The 17,709-nt window shown below is 38.6% G+C and overlaps 1 protein-coding gene across 1 annotated transcript in view; it reads left to right on the forward strand.

Moving 5' to 3' along the window:
• The window catches only part of pycr1a (pyrroline-5-carboxylate reductase 1a), a 65,153-nt gene that overhangs the window by 37,844 nt on the left and 9,600 nt on the right, over positions 1–17,709 (forward strand). Inside the window, exons 5-7 of the mRNA XM_028819234.2 lie at positions 396–617; positions 4,652–4,744; positions 14,881–15,044. Coding sequence (XP_028675067.1) covers positions 396–617; positions 4,652–4,744; positions 14,881–15,044 — 479 coding nt within the window. The remainder of the gene's footprint in view (positions 1–395; positions 618–4,651; positions 4,745–14,880; positions 15,045–17,709) is intronic.

The following is a 17,709-nucleotide window of genomic DNA, read 5'->3' on the forward strand; positions in this document are numbered from 1 at the left end:
CATTTACAAAGCAATGTAGTTGGTATGTTTTAGGTTTAAATAAGTTCTTCATGTTCTTTTCAGTTTTTGGCATATTTCCTAGTTAAATGAGAAAACATGAAATATATTAAAATAAAAAAATGACAAAAGGTAGTACATTAATTGAGCCAAGTGCAAATATAAGTAGATAAACAGGTTTAAAAAACATAATTATTTCATTTTATATAAATTGAATTTTGAGTTTGTGTGATTTAATCACAATTTAAATAGTATATTTCTCTTTTTAGTTTAAGTTTACAACATCATTATGTACATGTCTTTGGAACTCTGTTATGTAAATTAAAGTAGGATATTTTATTTTAAACTCCACATGTAACGAGATTATTTTGAATTTCCTAATTCTGTCTTTTTCACAGAAATTGTCAGCTTGCCACCCTGAACCAAAGGTGATGCGCTGTATGACTAACACACCAGTGGTGGTTCGAGAAGGTGCTACAGTATATGCCACAGGAACTCATGCAGAAGTGGAAGATGGGAAGCTTCTAGAGCAGCTAATGGCCAGTGTTGGCTTTTGCACAGAGGTAGAGGAAGATTTGATTGATGCTGTCACTGGGCTGAGTGGCAGTGGACCTGCATATGTAAGTGTTGTGTACAGTAGTTACAGTGTAGGTTTTGCTTACATACTGTTTACTGATATTGTCTTTAATACATGGGGTGGTGGTTACTACAAAGTAAGACGGCATAGCAGCACAATTTTTATTACTATTGCTTAAAAAATTGTTTGTGTGTAATGATGTTCATATACTGGCGCTGCATTTCCGATTGATCCTTTCCTTATAGTCTATGTTGCCAGCTCCCTTTGACTCTGAATTGAATTAAGTCCTAGAAAGTAATGCTGCAGTATGTCAGTGATGTGTTTATATACGTTTAAAAGGTATTTAAGTAAAACTGAAACAAAAGATAGGCAGAATTAACTGAGCAATAGATTTATTAATTTGGTCCGTACTATTTGAATGGTAACATAATTGCCTGATATTTCTGAATTATTTTAATTTACATCTGGCTGACCAAGAGTCCGCCAATTTGCTGTTGAGCCATCTGCTGTTGAAGTGTTTTTGAGTATTAATATATTAAACTATTGAAAATTCAGCAGCAAGTTGCCATACCAAGCTTTTCATCAAATACAGATTTAGACACATTTTTAGTTTAGTGTTGTATTTATACATTCATTTCTCTGTGAGATTATGTAGCACCTGCAAAATGTGCAGGAGCATACAGTAGTCTGCAAAGACTATTTTTGTTTTAAAATTGATAGATAGATAGATAGATAGATACTTTATTAATCCCAAGGGGAAATTCACATACTCCAGCAGCACCTTACTGATACAAAAAACAATATTAAATTAAAGATTGATAGTTATGCAGGTAAAAACAGACATAAGACATTGTTTATTCTAAATCAGAAGTTCCTAAACTTTTCTTAAGCCAAGGTCCCACAAAATGTTGTACCATCTAGTCTGTGTCTCTCCACTAGTACAAGCCCAATGCCAGTGCGTGACCGTAGGTCTATGCTAACAGCAGACACACATCGTAATCTGGGTAATAGTAAACGTGTTAATCAAAGCAACTGTTGACTAGTGCATGATCAAACATCACATGACCTGTGTCGTCTTTTTTTTTTTTTTGTGATTTACCACCTCTAGGTATTGAAATGTTTTGAAATACTACCATTTTTTCAGTCTTAAATTTTTAAGTGTATAACAATACATTTTTATTGTGTGGTTTGATAATAACTTTAGAAAACTTAAAGCAAAGGCTTTCCACTTTAATTAATGAACACTAAAAAGAATTAGATATGGATAAATTTATGAATAATTAACATTTATCTTGTAAATATTATTGTGCAGTAATATGGCAATTTGTAAATATGTTCTAAAAATAATGGTACACCCAACAAGTTTACCAAAACTAAAATCACTAATGTTGTTGGACTGAATGAGATGGAGAGGCAGAGCAACACATGTACCATACAGTTTATAACTACTCTAATATAGAACGACTTTAACATTTTGAGTTCCGTTTATTTAAAAAATGGAGGTAATTTTAAAGACAGCCTTTAAAATTATTATTTTGTTTTGTTAAGAATGTCAATCTTGCCAGAACTGAAGCCAATTGTCCCCTGGCAGGTTCATGTTTGATAAGCATCACTCAAACGTGTTGAAAAAACATGATAACATTTTGAAGAGAATTAAAAATACAAAGATAAAATGTTCTTTATGCTACAATGTGTATTTTCACTCTTTTTGTGTAAGCTGATTCATTACTATAAGTGACAGGAAGCAGATACAACAGTCAAAATGTTGCAGTGTAAGGAAAAAAGTTTATCAAGATGCTGGTTGGTTTAAAACTATAATTGATTTTTTCACATGCTAACAAACAGTATATTTGTTTCAAAAATGTATTGTGTCTGTGAATTTTGGTAACAAGTTTAAAAATGAATTATTTATTTATTTATTTTTAACATGAGCTTTCATCAGAGTTCCAGAGGTTTCTCTAATCAAAGACAGTCAGTTTTACTGTTTCAGCTTTGTCTTTTCTTCTTTGTTTATTGCTGCTTTCAACATTTCCACACATTATTAGTTATCCCTTTTCTACCCGCAGTGGCAGTAACTTTAATTTCACCTTATTGTTGTTTCCCTACTCCTACTTTGGACTTTTTCAACTGTAGCAGATACAGTGGTGTGAAAAACTATTTGCCCCCTTCCTGATTTCTTATTCTTTTGCATGTTTGTCGCACAAAATGTTTCTGATCATCAAACACATTTAACCATTAGTCAAATATAACACAAGTAAACACAAAATGCAGTTTTTAAATGGTGGTTTTTATTATTTAGGGAGAAAAAAAAATCCAAACCTACATGGCCCTGTGTGAAAAAGTAATTGCCCCCTGAACCTAATAACTGGTTGGGCCACCCTTAGCAGCAATAACTGCAATCAAGCGTTTGCGATAACTTGCAATGAGTCTTTTACAGCGCTCTGGAGGAATTTTGGCCCACTCATCTTTGCAAAATTGTTGTAATTCAGCTTTATTTGAGGGTTTTCTAGCATGAACTGCCTTTTTAAGGTCATGCCATAGCATCTCAATTGGATTCAGGTCAGGACTTTGACTAGGCCACTCCAAAGTCTTCATTTTGTTTTTCTTCAGCCATTCAGAGGTGGATTTGCTGGTGTGTTTTGGGTCATTGTCCTGTTGCAGCACCCAAGATCGCTTCAGCTTGAGTTGACGAACAGATGGCCGGACATTCTCCTTCAGGATTTTTTGGTAGACAGTAGAATTCATGGTTCCATCTATCACAGCAAGCCTTCCAGGTCCTGAAGCAGCAAACCAACCCCAGACCATCACACTACCACCACCATATTTTACTGTTGGTATGATGTTCTTTTTCTGAAATGCTGTGTTCCTTTTACGCCAGATGTAACGGGACATTTGCCTTCCAAAAAGTTCAACTTTTGTCTCATCAGTCCACAAGGTATTTTCCCAAAAGTCTTGGCAATCATTGAGATGTTTCTTAGCAAAATTGAGACGAGCGCTAATGTTCTTTTTGCTTAACAGTGGTTTGCGTCTTGGAAATCTGCCATGCAGGCCGTTTTTGCCCAGTCTCTTTCTTATGGTGGAGTCGTGAACACTGACCTTAATTGAGGCAAGTGAGGCCTGCAGTTCTTTAGACGTTGTCCTGGGGTCTTTTGTGACCTCTCGAATGAGTCGTCTCTGCGCTCTTGGGGTAATTTTGGTCGGCCGGCCACTCCTGGGAAGGTTCACCACTGTTCCATGTTTTTGCCTTTTGTGGATAATGGCTCTCACTGTGGTTCGCTGGAGTCCCAAAGCTTTAGAAATGGCTTTATAACCTTTACCAGACTGATAGATCTCAATTACTTCTGTTCTCATTTGTTCCTGAATTTCTTTGGATCTTGGCATGATGTCTAGCTTTTGAGATGCTTTTGGTCTACTTCTCTGTGTCAGGCAGCTCCTATTTAAGTGATTTCTTGATTGAAACAGGTGTGGCAGTAATCAGGCCTGGGGGTGGCTACGGAAATTGAACTCAGGTGTGATACACCACAGTTAGGTTATTTTTTAACAAGGGGGCAATTACTTTTTTACACAGGGCCATGTAGGTTTGGATTTTTTTTCTCCCTAAATAATAAACACCATCATTTAAAAACTGCATTTTGTGTTTACTTGTGTTATATTTGACTAATGGTTAAATGTGTTTGATGATCAGAAACATTTTGTGTGACAAACATGCAAAAGAATAAGAAATCAGGAAGGGGGCAAATAGTTTTTCACACCACTGTAATTTCTCAATGGCCTTTAACTTTGGTTTCCTGCCTTAATTGGGTTTTTTGTACCAGCAACCTGAAGGTATATGGTTCACTTTTTCAAGTATATTAGATTTTACTTACTGTTTTCCTCCATTAGGATTCATCCTGGGTCTATTAAGGTGTTTTCTAGAGCATTTTATCCTCTCTTACACAAACTTCACAAAGTAGACATAAGCTGAAGTATGATGTATTGATGTGTGTATGTATTTTTGTATGTATATTTTGTGTATAATTTAAAATATTAAATATTCTGTTTTTATCGTGCTTTCATGATCCCTTTTTTTCCTCTTAGGCATTTACAGCACTGGATGCTTTGGCAGATGGTGGAGTGAAAATGGGATTACCAAGGCGACTAGCAGTCAGATTGGGAGCCCAAGCCCTACTGGTTAGTAATGCAAGACTGAGAGAGTGTAGCATTTTTCATTTTATTGAGAAATCTAGTCTTTGTAAAGAAATTAATATTTTTTTCTGTTAAGGAATATTGTACTAATGGCAGCGTCTTTTATTGCTGCAAAAGGTAAAAAGCTGAATGTTTTATCTAACTTATTTATTAACACTTAATATAGCGGATACGACAAGTATTTATCCACTTTCAACTGACTTCCAGAAGCCGTCCAGCGCAGATCCTGATTTAGTGTTTCTTTGGAGATGTTTACACCAGTTCTTCCTGCTGCTCTTGCTTTAGTCTTGGCCATTAGGCTAAGTTGTGTTTTATTTTTGATCTATTTAAGTCATGATTTCATTCTCCAAATGACCCTGAGTTTCATTAAGTAAGTTTGTGAATGTTACTTTATGTTTAGGTCATGTTTTCTGCACTATTTTTAAGCAAAGCAAATATCAAATTCAGATTTATGTGTATTCTATCAAAACAATTACATTTTAAATTTATACATTTTTAATATCTTTATACAATTTATTGACTTACTTATTCTGAAAAATAATGTTCTTAGTCCCAGCTGACCACAGTAGGGTTATGGGGGTGTTGAGTCTGTCCTAACAGTAGTTGTTTCAAGGCAGGGGGCAGCCCTGCACAGGGCACCAGTTCATCACAGGGCCCACTCACATGCAAACCCATGCTCATGTTCACACAGAGACAGTTTAGAGTCATTAATTAACCTAACCTGTACGTTTTTTGAGGATAGAGAGAGAGCCATAGACCATATGATTTAGTGCTTCTAAGTAGTAGTGGTGCCATATGTACAAAGTGCAGGGAAATTCTTTTGCCTTTCCCACAAACATACAACATGTTGCCATTCTGTGACTCCATGATGAACAAGAATGTATAAAACTCATCATTTCCACTTGCCTGATGTAATGCTTGCTTCTCTTTTCATATGAGTGCAAACCGTCTTGCTGTTAGGTACAACAGCAACAACATTTATTTGTATAGCACGTTTTCCTACAAATGATGTAGCTCAAAGTGCTTTACAAGATGAAGAAAGAAAAAAAGAAAAAATATATACTGTATATATAAAATTAGGCAATACTAATTAACAAAGAATAAAATAAGGTCCGATGGCCAGGGAGGACAGAAAAAAAAAAAAAATCTGCAGGGGTTCCAAGGCCATGAGACTGCTCAGCCCCCTCTAGGCATTCTACCTAACATCAATGATCTCAATCAGTCCTCATGGATTTCAGGCTTCACATGGAAGAATTTGACAATGATGGACATGTGGACCTCTGGCCTTCAATCCATCAATGTAGGGACTGCATCCTGTTTTGATCAGGTAGTGGTGGCGCAGATTGCCACCAAAGAAAACCGAAAGAGAACAGCAGAGAAAGTAGGGGTTAGTACGGATTTTGGAGCCATGAAAAAAAAAAAGATAATAAAATGCATTAATAGAATATCAGAGTTACACTAAAATGAAGCTATGAGACAGCCATGTTAAATTAATAGTTTTTAGCAGTGCTCCACCGTATTAGCTTGACGAATTTCTGTCGGTAAACTATTCCAGATTTTAGGTGCATAACAACAGAAGGCTGCCTCATCACATCTTTTAAGTTTCGTTCTTGGAATTCTAAGCAGACACACATTTGAAGATCTAAGGTTACGATTTGGAGTGTAAGGTGAAAGGCATTCCGAGATATAGGATGGAGTGAGATTATTTAAGGCTTTGTAAACCGTAAACAGTATTTTAAAGTCAATTCTAAATGACACGGGTAACCAATGTAGAGTCGGGGTCATCTGGCTCTATTGATAAATACAGTTGTGTGTCGTCAGCATAGCTGTGGTAGCTCACATTATGCCTTGAGATAATCTGACCTAATGGAAGCATGTAGATCGAAAAGAGCAGTGGACCCAGGATAGATCCTTGTGAGACACCATATAGAATATCATGTGTCTTTGAAGTATAATTACCACAACTAACAAAGAATTTTCTACCTGTCAAGTAAGACTCAAACCAATTTAAGTCATTACCAGAGAGGCCCAGCCACTGACTATGGCGATTTATAACAATATTGTGATCAATGGTATCAAATGCGGCACTCAGATCTAAGAGGATGAAAACAGATAAACACAGCCTCTGTCTGCATTAACCTGCAAGTCATTTACTATTTTAACGAGTGCAGTTTCTGTACTGTGATTTGTTCAAAAACCTGACTGAAACTTGTCCAGAACAGCATGTTTATTCAAGTGATCATTTAGTTGCATAATGTGTGCCTTTTCTAAGATTTTACTTAAGAAAGGCAGGTTAGAAATAGGTCTGAAATTTTCAAAAACAGAGAAGTCGAGATTATTTTTCTTGAGCAGGGGTTTAACAACAGCAGTCTTGAGACAGTCTGGGAAGACCCCTTGTATCTAATGATGAATTTACTATGTCAAGAACATTGTCAGTTAGTTAGTACATCAGATACTTCTTTGAAAAAAAAAAAAAACTTGTTGGTATTGGGTCAAGGATACAGGTGGAGGGTCTCTCAGTTAAGCAATTATTTTATATAAATCGAGTAAATCTATCCTGGTGAAAGAATTTAGTTTTCTTAAAATGGAATACCGGGGTTTAAGAGGATCACTATTAGGGGGATGTACTATATTATTTCTGATATCATTAATTTTGTGATTAAAAAATCTAGAAAAAGCCTCACAAGTTTCACTGGAAGTTTTTCAGAGGCATTCCATTGAGTGACCTGAGTTTAGCAAACAATCAATAGTAGAGAATAAAACTCTCGGATTACTAGCATTATTATTTATAATTTTAGAGAAATAGGACCACCTCTCAAGACAGGCTATGTTGTTGTATTCTGTTATTTTAGCCTTAAATATCTCATAGTGGATAATCAATGTAGTTTTTCTTCATTTACACTTAGCTCTCCGGCATGCTTTCTTTAAATCACACTCTTTGGGTCTTCCATGGTGTAACAGTGCTGGAGGATTTTTTAACTGTATTTTCAGAAGCGACTATGTCAACGGCAGCTCTCACTTTAACATTTTCCACCTTACTATTGTAGTAAGCATTACAAATGGACTGGTTGCTTTAAATGTTTGTAAACTTTGAAGCTGCAGATGAATCAAAGAAGCGTTTTTAACTGTATGCTTCTCATTAATTTTATCTATCAGTATTTCTATATTAAATAGTAAGAGAAAATGGTCTGATAAACTGATATCCATGATCTTTCTCACATCAACTTTTAATTCTTTAGGAATCACTAAATCCAGCATGTGCCCTCCTTTGTGTGTTGGCTGACTAATGTTCTGGCTCAGATGAAAGGAGTGCAGGAGGTTCATGAATTATTTTGCTTTTGGGTCACACTGATTATTGATATGAAAATTAAAGGCACCATCTATTAGGAACCTGTAATAGCTGGTAATTATAATTGACACTAAATCTGAGAATTCCTCAAAGAAAGATGCATTATATTTAGGAGGTCTATACAAGGACAATACTAGAGACTGAAAAAATCGATGAATAACAATGGTAAGATGCTCAAAAGACTTGAGTGTACCAAAGCTGACATCTTTACACTTTAACAAGCTCGAGTAAATATTTGCTAAACCGCCACCTTTCTTACCTTGGCGATCCGCATGAGTAAAGCTGTAATTTGGAGGTGCAGATTTGATTAAAACAAGTGCAACATCAGATCTAAGCAAAGTTTCACTTAATGCAATAAAATTGATTTTCCTGTCATTAATAAGATCGTTGATGGAAAACATCTTGGTTAATGGTCTGACATTTTAATAACGCCATATTTAAGGTCTCTGAAGTGCAGAACTGAATTGTTGGAGCATTACGGCTGTTCAAAATGGTAAATAAGTTATTCGTATTAGTGCCGCTTTTTGTGGATTTCTTATTTAATTTATAGTTTTAATAAAGTGCACATCTAGAGGACTTTTGAAGAAGAGTTCACTATAGAGTGATCATGTCCTAGCAAGGCATTATGGAAAGAATTAGAATTAAGAGTACATACAATGCATCCGGAAAGTATTCACAGCGCATCACTTTTTCCACATTTTGTTATGTTACAGCCTTATTCCAAAATGGATTAAATTCATTTTTTTCCTCAGAATTCTACAAACACCCCATAATGACAATGTGAAAAAAGTTTACTTGAGGTTTTTGCAAATTTATTAAAAATAAAAAAATTTGAGAAAGCACATGTACAAAAGTATTCACAGCCTTTGCCATGAAGCTCAAAATTGAGCTCAGGTGCATCCTGTTTCTCCTGATCATCCTTGAGATGTTTCTGCAGCTTAATTGGAGTCCACCTGTAGTAAATTCAGTTGACTGGACATGATTTGGAAAGGCACACACCTGTCTATATAAGGTCCCACAGTTGTCAGTTCATGCCAGAGCACAAACCAAGCATGAAGTCAAAGGAATTGTCTGTAGACCTCAGAGACAGGATTGTCTCGAGGCACAAATTAGGGCGGAGTGGTGGCTCTGAGGCTAAGGATCTGTGCTGGTATCTCGAAGGTTGCCTGTTCGAATCCCCGTCACTGCCAAAAGAGATCCTACTCTGCTGGGCCCTTGAGCAAGACCCTTAACCTGTAATTGTTCCAGGGGCGCTGTACAATGGCTGACCCTGCGCTCTGACTAGGGATGGGAATCGAAAACCGGTTCTTGTTGAGAACCGGTTCCCACTGTTTCAATTCCTTGGAATTGTTTGCCATTTTTGCAAATGATTCCCCTATCGATTCCAGTCGCCTTGAATGACGTCACCACGTTGCGTAGCGTCATTTACCCAGCAGGAAACATGGCGCCTAAGCGGCACAAATGCTCAAAAGTTTGGTTATACTTTACGAGAAAGGATGACAACAGGGCAACTTGCAATACTTGCAAAGTAGATATTTCATCAAAGGGAGGAAACACTACGAATATGCAAAAGCATTTGCTCACAAAACACGCGATAACCTTAAATGAATGTCGTGTTTTTGATCCGCTCCGAACTTTAAAATTCAACCCAGCATCAGCAGTAACGTTTGCACGTCCTCTCCTGTTAATACGGCAGGTAACTAATCAACTAACATTGCATATTATGTTAGCGCGATTTGCCTTATTGCAAAACCTGTTATTACTGTGCATTGCATTTAGATGACCATGACGAGAGAGACAGACAGAGTCTGGCTGTCTCAGATGCTGGCAGTTCTCGCTGCAGTCTACCGGTAGCTTCTCCTTTCACAGAGGTGGGAAAAAATAAAATGACACAGGCCAGGATAGACGAATGTCACCGAGCAGTGACTAAGTTTGTGGTAAAAGGCTTGCACCCATTTGCCACAGTAGATGGCCCCAATTTTCGGTAAGTGAATGTGTTTAATTGTAGGCTAAGTCAGGGAATGTCAAAGTTGCATGTTCTCCTCTTACCAGATGTTTCATCAGTTTCCATTTACAGTGATCTCTTGCTATATCGCGCTTCGCCTTTCGCGGCTTCACTCTATCGCGGATTTTATATGTAAGCATATTTAAATATATATCGCGGATATTTGCTGGTTCGCGGATTTCTGAGGACAATGGGTCTTTTAATTTCTGGTACATGCTTCCTCAGTTGGTTTGCCCAGTTGATTTCATACAAGGGACGCTATTGGCAGATGGCTGAGAAGCTACCCAACTTACTTTTCTTTCTCTCTCTCTTGCGCTGACTATCTGTGATCCTGACGTAGGGGGTGTGAGCAGGGGGGCTGTTCGTACACCTAGACGATACGGACGCTCGTCTAAAAATGCTAAAAGATTATCTTCACGTTGCTACCTTCTGTGTGCAGCTTTTAAGTATGCTGCACGGTGCTTCACATACTTAAAAGCTCAAAGGGCACGTATTGATTTTTGACTTTGTTTTTCTCTGTCTCTCTCTCTCTCTCTGCTCCTGACGGAGGGGGTGTGAGCTGCCGCCTTCAACAGCTTTGTACCGGAGGTGCTTCGCATACTTAAAAACAAACAGCCCTATTGATTTGTTTGCATTCCTCTCTGTTTCCTTTGAAGAGGAAGATATGTTTGCATTCTTTTAATTGTGAGACAGAACTGTCATCTCTGTCTTGTCATGGAGCACAGTTTAAACTTTTGAAAAAGAAACAAATGTTTGTTTGCAGTGTTTGAATAACGTTCCTGTCTCTCTACAACCTCCTGTGTTTCTGCGCAAATCTGTGACACAAGCATGACAATATAAAAATAACCATATAAACATATGGTTTCTACTTCGCGGATTTTCTTATTTCGCGGGTGGCTCTGGAACGCAACCCCCGCGATGGAGGAGGGATTACTGTATATATCTTTTAGAGAAAAGACAAAGACTCTGAACCCTAAGTACAAAGCCCCAAACAGAGACAGTTTAACCAACCACTTGATCCCTGTTTGGTATGTGGTTAAAAAGGCAAATCTGATTTCTGAGCTGAAACGTGTTGAAGGCAGCCATCACTGCAGATGGATGGACAAGTTTTAGTCAAGATCATTACCTCACAGTAACGCTGCATTAGGTCAGGAATGGCCAGGCTCAAGAAAAAGTCCTCAAAACCAAACCAGTGTACCAGGCACAGATAGGGACAGCTGTAGCAGAGGAGATTGATGAGATCTTGGAGGAGTATGGTATCAAAGGCAAGGTTGTGGCAGCCACTGTTGATAATGCGACCAACATGGATGTAGCTGTCAAAATAGTTGATAGTTGCAGAATTGCACAGTGCACAGTTCCATTGGACTTGAGTTGATTGTATGTGTTGCTGGCTGATGTAGTTTTATTTTTGAGTGCTCAGCTCATATATACTTTTAAAAAAGGAGATTGTAAATGTTACTGGACATTCTTGTGTAATTGCCACAGAATAATTCATGTTATACTTTGTTATTGCTACAGAAGAATATTTATTTTATTATTATTTTACTTTTACAAATTTTTTTCTGGGGACCCCGTGGCACCCCATCGAGGAGCCGTAGGCTGTGGATCTCTTAAGATCTCACTGTTGGGTTTGTAAGGTCATGCTACTCCTAAATTTCTATCTTGTTCAAAGATAAGATATAAAACAAAGTTCTAAGCTAATCGACCTGTGTGTTCACCTTTTTTAAAAATAAGAATCGATAGGAGAATCGATAAAGAATCGAATTGTTAAACAGAATCGAAAATGGAATCGGAATCGTGAAAATCTTATCAATTCCCATCCCTAGCTCTGACCCCAAGGGGTATGCGAAAACTAACAAATTCCTAATACAAGAAATTGTATAAGGCGAAATAAAGAACAAAAAAAAATGTGGGGAAGGTTACAGAAATATTTCTGCTGCTTTGAAGGTCCCAATGAGCACAGTGGCCTTCATCATCCGTAAGTGGAAGAAATTTGAAACCACCAGGACTCTTCCTAGAGCTGGCCGACCATCTAAACTGAGTGATCACCAGGCCAATACCATCCCTACAGTGAAGCATGGTGGTGGCAGCATCATGCTGTGGGGATGTTTTTCAGCGGCAGGGACTGGGAGACTAGTCAGGATAAAGGGAAAGATGACTGCAGCAATGTACAGAGACATCCTGGATGAAAACCTGCTCCAGAGGACTCTTGACCTCAGACTGGGGCGGCGGTTCATCTTTCAGCAGGACAACGACCCTAAGCACACAGCCAAGATATCAAAGGAGTGGCTTCAGGACAACTCTGTGAATGTCCTTGAGTGGCCCAGCCAGAGCCCAGACTTGAATCCGATTGAACATCTCTGGAGAGATCTTAAAATGGCTCTGCACTGACGCTTCCCATCCAACCTGATGGAGCTTGAGAGGTGCTGCAAAGAGGAATGGGCGAAACTGGCCAAGGATAGGTGTGCCAAGCTTGTGGCATCATATTCAGAAAGACTTGAGGCTGTAATTGCTGCCAAAGGTGCATCGACAAAGTATTGAGCAAAGGCTGTGAATACTTATGTACATGTGATTTCTCAGTTTTTTATTTTTAATAAATTTGCAAAAACCTCAAGTAAACTTTTTTCACGTTGTCATTATGGGGTGTTGTGTGTAGAATTTTGAGGATAAAAATGAATTTAATCCATTTTGGAATAAGGTTGTAACATAACAAAATGTGGAAAAAGTGACGCACTGTGAATACTTTCCGGATACACTGTAGTCAAGAGAGACAAAATACCTTAGAGATGTTTTCGGAGAGGACATGGGCACCAAATCCATTAGGATGCAGATCATACTGCCTGAAGAAACGCGGCCTCTCCCAGAAGAGATCCCAGTTGTCGATGAACCTGACGTTTTGTCTCTTGCAGAAGCCTTTCACCCAGATGTTTAATGACAGCAGACGACTATAGTACTCATTTGATCTTCTAACCAGAGGTCAGGGACCCAAGATGAAGATTCTCGCAGCTGGGGTCCTCTCCTTTGTGGCTTAAGTGCTGCAAAGTCCACCTTAAGAATCTCTGACTGTTGGTATCTAACATTGTTTACCCTGGCATGTATTATGATGGGTCCCACTGCACTGTTCTTGTTCCTCTCAAAGACTGTCAGCGCTCTTCTCATAACATCTCGAACACGAGCACCGGGAAAACAAGAAACAAAAGATTTCTGATTAGGGCAAGAAATGTTTAGGCCTTGCACAATCACAAATACATCACCTGGTGTTGCCAGCACAGTGGGGGAGCAAAGAGGGTCAAACCCGGTTCTGGGTGGAGATGCTTGCCTGGGAAGATGGAGGTGATCTAGTCTTAAACGAGGCATGGGGATAAAACTCACTTGGCCCTGAAAGTTAGCGGCACAGTGTGGAGTCAAGGTGGCTGAATTGTGATTTTCTGCATTGATCTCAGAAGTCTGGAAGGACTCATTCAGTAGATGAGCCTTCAGTTCCCTCAGCTGCCTCCGTCTGGACAGGAGTTTCTGGATCTGATTGTCGAGGGCCTGGAGTTTTTCAACAATGTGCTGTATCTCACTGTTGGCCATTGTCTGCTTTCACTTCCGCTTCGTGTACTAAAAGAAAGAAAGAAAGAAAGATTATTTAAAATATTTATTGTGACACAAGTAGTCCAGGTGAAAACCCACATGTAGAACTAGCATCTATCTGAGGTGTTACTAGGTCATTCATTGAGGGCAGCAAAATTTGTAGGACATGGAGTCTTGACATTGGTGTTGTGACCCACTGCCACTCAGTTCACCAGTACTCCTGTGTTCATTTTACCATGTGCCTCCCTGATCGGTTTCCTCTTTTGTAAAAGCATTCCTACCATCAGTGTTGCTAGTACTGTCAAATTTTCACACTTAGACTGTTAGTAAATTCTGGTAGTCAGAATAGGTAGCACACAAATACTGTCAATCTCACCCCAGTTATATTTACTCACTTGGCAAATGTATGTTAGTATGGTTAAAAGCCTATTCAGCAGATGCCCAATAATTTCCTTCAGGTTACAATCAAGAACATAAAGTATACTTTCTGATTTAAATACCTGACTATGTTGCTCTTCCATGCTACTTTCCATGCAAATTTACCTACAACATCTGCATGCAACTCCAGCCCCCACCCAGTGTACCTTGAACTTGTCACTATAATCATTCTGTTGAAGTGTTTATTTTATGTTATTTTTTTTTTTTTAAGTTTTTAAAATTATGTATATCTCTGTAATTTTGAAATTCTGCAAATCTGTTTTGGACTAAGCTAGCTAAAATGGGTTTAAACAAAGAATATAATTAGTCTTGACAAACTGTTACTCATAATGGTCACTATTGCACTGAGCATTTGCTGGCATTTTCTAGAAAAGAGTAATCACCCACTGGGGTTTAGTTGCATTTTAAGATTTAATGTTTTACTTCTAGAATAATTATAGTCTGCTTTGCTTTGTAAACCGTGCTTAGTGAGTACCCTGAAGGTGTTATGTAATATCAAGGTACTGTAGATTGATTGCTTGGAAACCTTTATTGCAAGCTGTCGAGTACAGTAGTGGAAAATAACTAGTAAATTAAGATAGGTGGAGACAAATGTAAAGATTCATCAGTGTGGGTAGTGATGTTTCCTAGTTTTGCCTTTTCAATGCATAAATATCAGAAATCATTGGATAGAGAAATGTGATGAAACTGGCTTCAGTATAGGACATTATCTCATCTGACCACACTTTCTTATTTGCTGTCTTTGTAATGCAGGGAGCAGCAAAGATGTTGCTGGATTCTGAGCAACATCCTGGCCAGTTGAAGGACAATGTGTGTTCTCCAGGTGGTGCTACCATCCATGCCCTGCATGTCATGGAAAGTGGGGGTTTTCGCAGTCTTCTTATCAATGCTGTGGAGGCCTCCTGCATCAGGACCAGGTGTGTAATGTATCAAATATTTTGGTTGTATCTGACATGTTAGATTCCTGCATTTCATTAACCTTGATGTTCAAATGACCATTTTATTTCAGTTTAAAATAAATTATCAGAAAGAATTTGTGGTCTTCAACAGATCTATTTGTTTTCTTGCCTGTCCTTAATATTTGTTTTAATATAAATATACCTGACATCTGTTACTTCATTCCTTCATAATAAGCACCAAAGTTGTAAAGCACTGAATTAAATCCAGCAAGACAGCAGTAAGATGTTAAACAATTGTGATAGACAGAAAGACATGACCAGGGTCTGTTAGCAGGTCTTTTTTATTATCTCATTCAACTGTATAAAAAATGAGTTCAGTGAATGATAGTTCCCTAAATGCCCTTCTCCCTGTGTCCCTCTGTAACCATGATATTCTATCAGGTTCTTGCTTATGTGAAATGTCTTATGCTTGACCTTCATGTGAAATAGTTCTGCCTTACAGTTCAGATTTGATATATCCTTTTAATTATATTTGTAACAGCCATTTGTTAGTTAGTTAGGTTATGTTAAAATGTTTGCCTATATATTAGTGCATTGTCTACAGGAGGCTCTATTATAACCCCCACAAGCTAAATTGAAAATGGAATACTTTAATACTTTGTTGTCATTCTGACTATAGACTAGTTCCAGTGTATGATCTGCCTTGCATTTGGTAAGGCATGGTGGGCAGATGATTTCAGATCGTATGTGATGTACGTACAGAATGTGCTAAGTGAAGCCAATGTAAGTTTGCTATTGAGAAATAACACAGCCTGTAAGTTAGAAAGTAACTGTACTTTAACATGAGAAAGCTAAGATTGTAGTGAAACAGAAAAGAACCCCTTTTTTTCCTTTTTCTTGCCTTTTATTCTCCGTGTGTTATAACTTTTTCTGAATTTTTGTCCCTTGTTCCTTTTTAAATTTTCACTAAACTTTTAAAACAGTCTAATAAAGTTTGAGAAATTTCTTTTGCTATGTATTTGAATCATGCTGAATCCTACCTTGCCAACTCAGTAGCAGCTACAAGATTATTTAGTGGCCACTAATTCTTGAAATATTTTTATTTTGTTACAATTGTTGTCACGTGGGGCGGCACGGTGGCGCAGTGGGTAGCACTGCTGCCTCGCAGTTGGGAGACCTGGGGACCTGGGTTCACCTCCCGGGTCCTCCCTGCGTGGAGTTTGCATGTTCTCCCCGTGTCTGCGTGGGTTTCCTCCGGGCGCTCCGGTTTCCTCCCACAGTCCAAAGACATGCAGGTTAGGTGGATTGGTGATTCTAAATTGGCCCTAGTGTGTGCTTGGTGTGTGGGTGTGTTTGTGTGTGTGTCCTGCGGTGGGTTGGCACCCTGCCTGGGATTGGTTCCTGCCTTGTGCCCTGTGTTGGCTGGGATTGGCTCCAGCAGACCCCCGTGACCCTGTGTTTGGATTCAGCAGGTTGGAAAATGGATGGATGGATGGATGGATGTTGTCACGTGTATGTCAAACATGAATAATATGGTTTGAGATTGGAAGTGTATGAGGAAGAATGGAGTCTCTTGGGAAATTAGGACATCTTTAAAAAGTATGGTAAGAAGTACTGTTAATATACAGTATATACAAGGATATGAAATTCATTAAGCATCAGAACATTATTTGGGCATTGTTGGGGACAGGGGGAAGTTATTGAACATCTTTGTGTAGAATGAGCTGTTGCAATAGTGGATCACTATAGCTGAGATAAATGACGTAGAAAGAAACTAAATACTTATTCATGTGCTCCCATCATATAGGCGACTAAGAGAGTAAAAACTGTGGAGGAATAAAAATAAAGTTATGCCAGTTCCTTCAACACAGTCGGCCAAACACAACATGTAAAGGAACCAGTTGCCATTAGGAGTGAGTGATGAGAGTTTTTACTCAAACTAGAGTGCCAGTGTCAGAGAAGCACTTTTTAATGCAAAGAATTTAAATATATTTTGTATTCAATTGGGGTTATTTCCTGTCCTGGATATATGAGAAGAGCAAAAGCAATTCATTTCATAGCTTATTAATTGCTGAGCTGACCTCAAATTTCCAATTGCCCTGCTGCACTTAACTGTTTCACAGATCTACTGTGTGTCTTCTTCTTTTTCTTCTTCTTTCTACTGCTCCCGTTAGGGGTTGCCACAGCGGATCATCTTGTTCCATATCTTCCTGTCCTCTACATCTTGCTCTGTCATACCCATCACCTGTATGTCTTCTCTCACCACATCCATAAACCTTCTCTTAGGCCTTCCTCTTTTCCTCTTACCTGGCAGCTCTATTCTTAGCATCCTTCTCCCAATATACTCAGCATCTCTCCTCTGCACATGTCCAAACCAACGCAATACCGCCTCTCTGACTTTGTCTCCCAACCATCCAACTTGAGCTGACCCTCTAATGCACTAATTTTTAATCCTGTCCATTCTCATCACACCCAGTGTAAATCTTAGCATCTCTAACTCTGCTACCTCCAGCTCTGTCTCCTGCTTTCTGGTCAGTGCCACCGTCTCCAACCCATATAACTTACCTGGTCTCACTGCCATCCTGTAGACCTTCCCTTTTACTCTTGCTGATACCCGTCTGTCACAAATTACTCCTGATACTCTTCTCCACCCATTCCACCCTGCCTGCACTCTCTTTTTCAC

The sequence above is a fragment of the Erpetoichthys calabaricus genome, chromosome 14 (genome assembly GCF_900747795.2).
Source record: "Erpetoichthys calabaricus chromosome 14, fErpCal1.3, whole genome shotgun sequence".
In the NCBI taxonomy this organism is placed as follows: domain Eukaryota; kingdom Metazoa; phylum Chordata; class Cladistia; order Polypteriformes; family Polypteridae; genus Erpetoichthys; species Erpetoichthys calabaricus.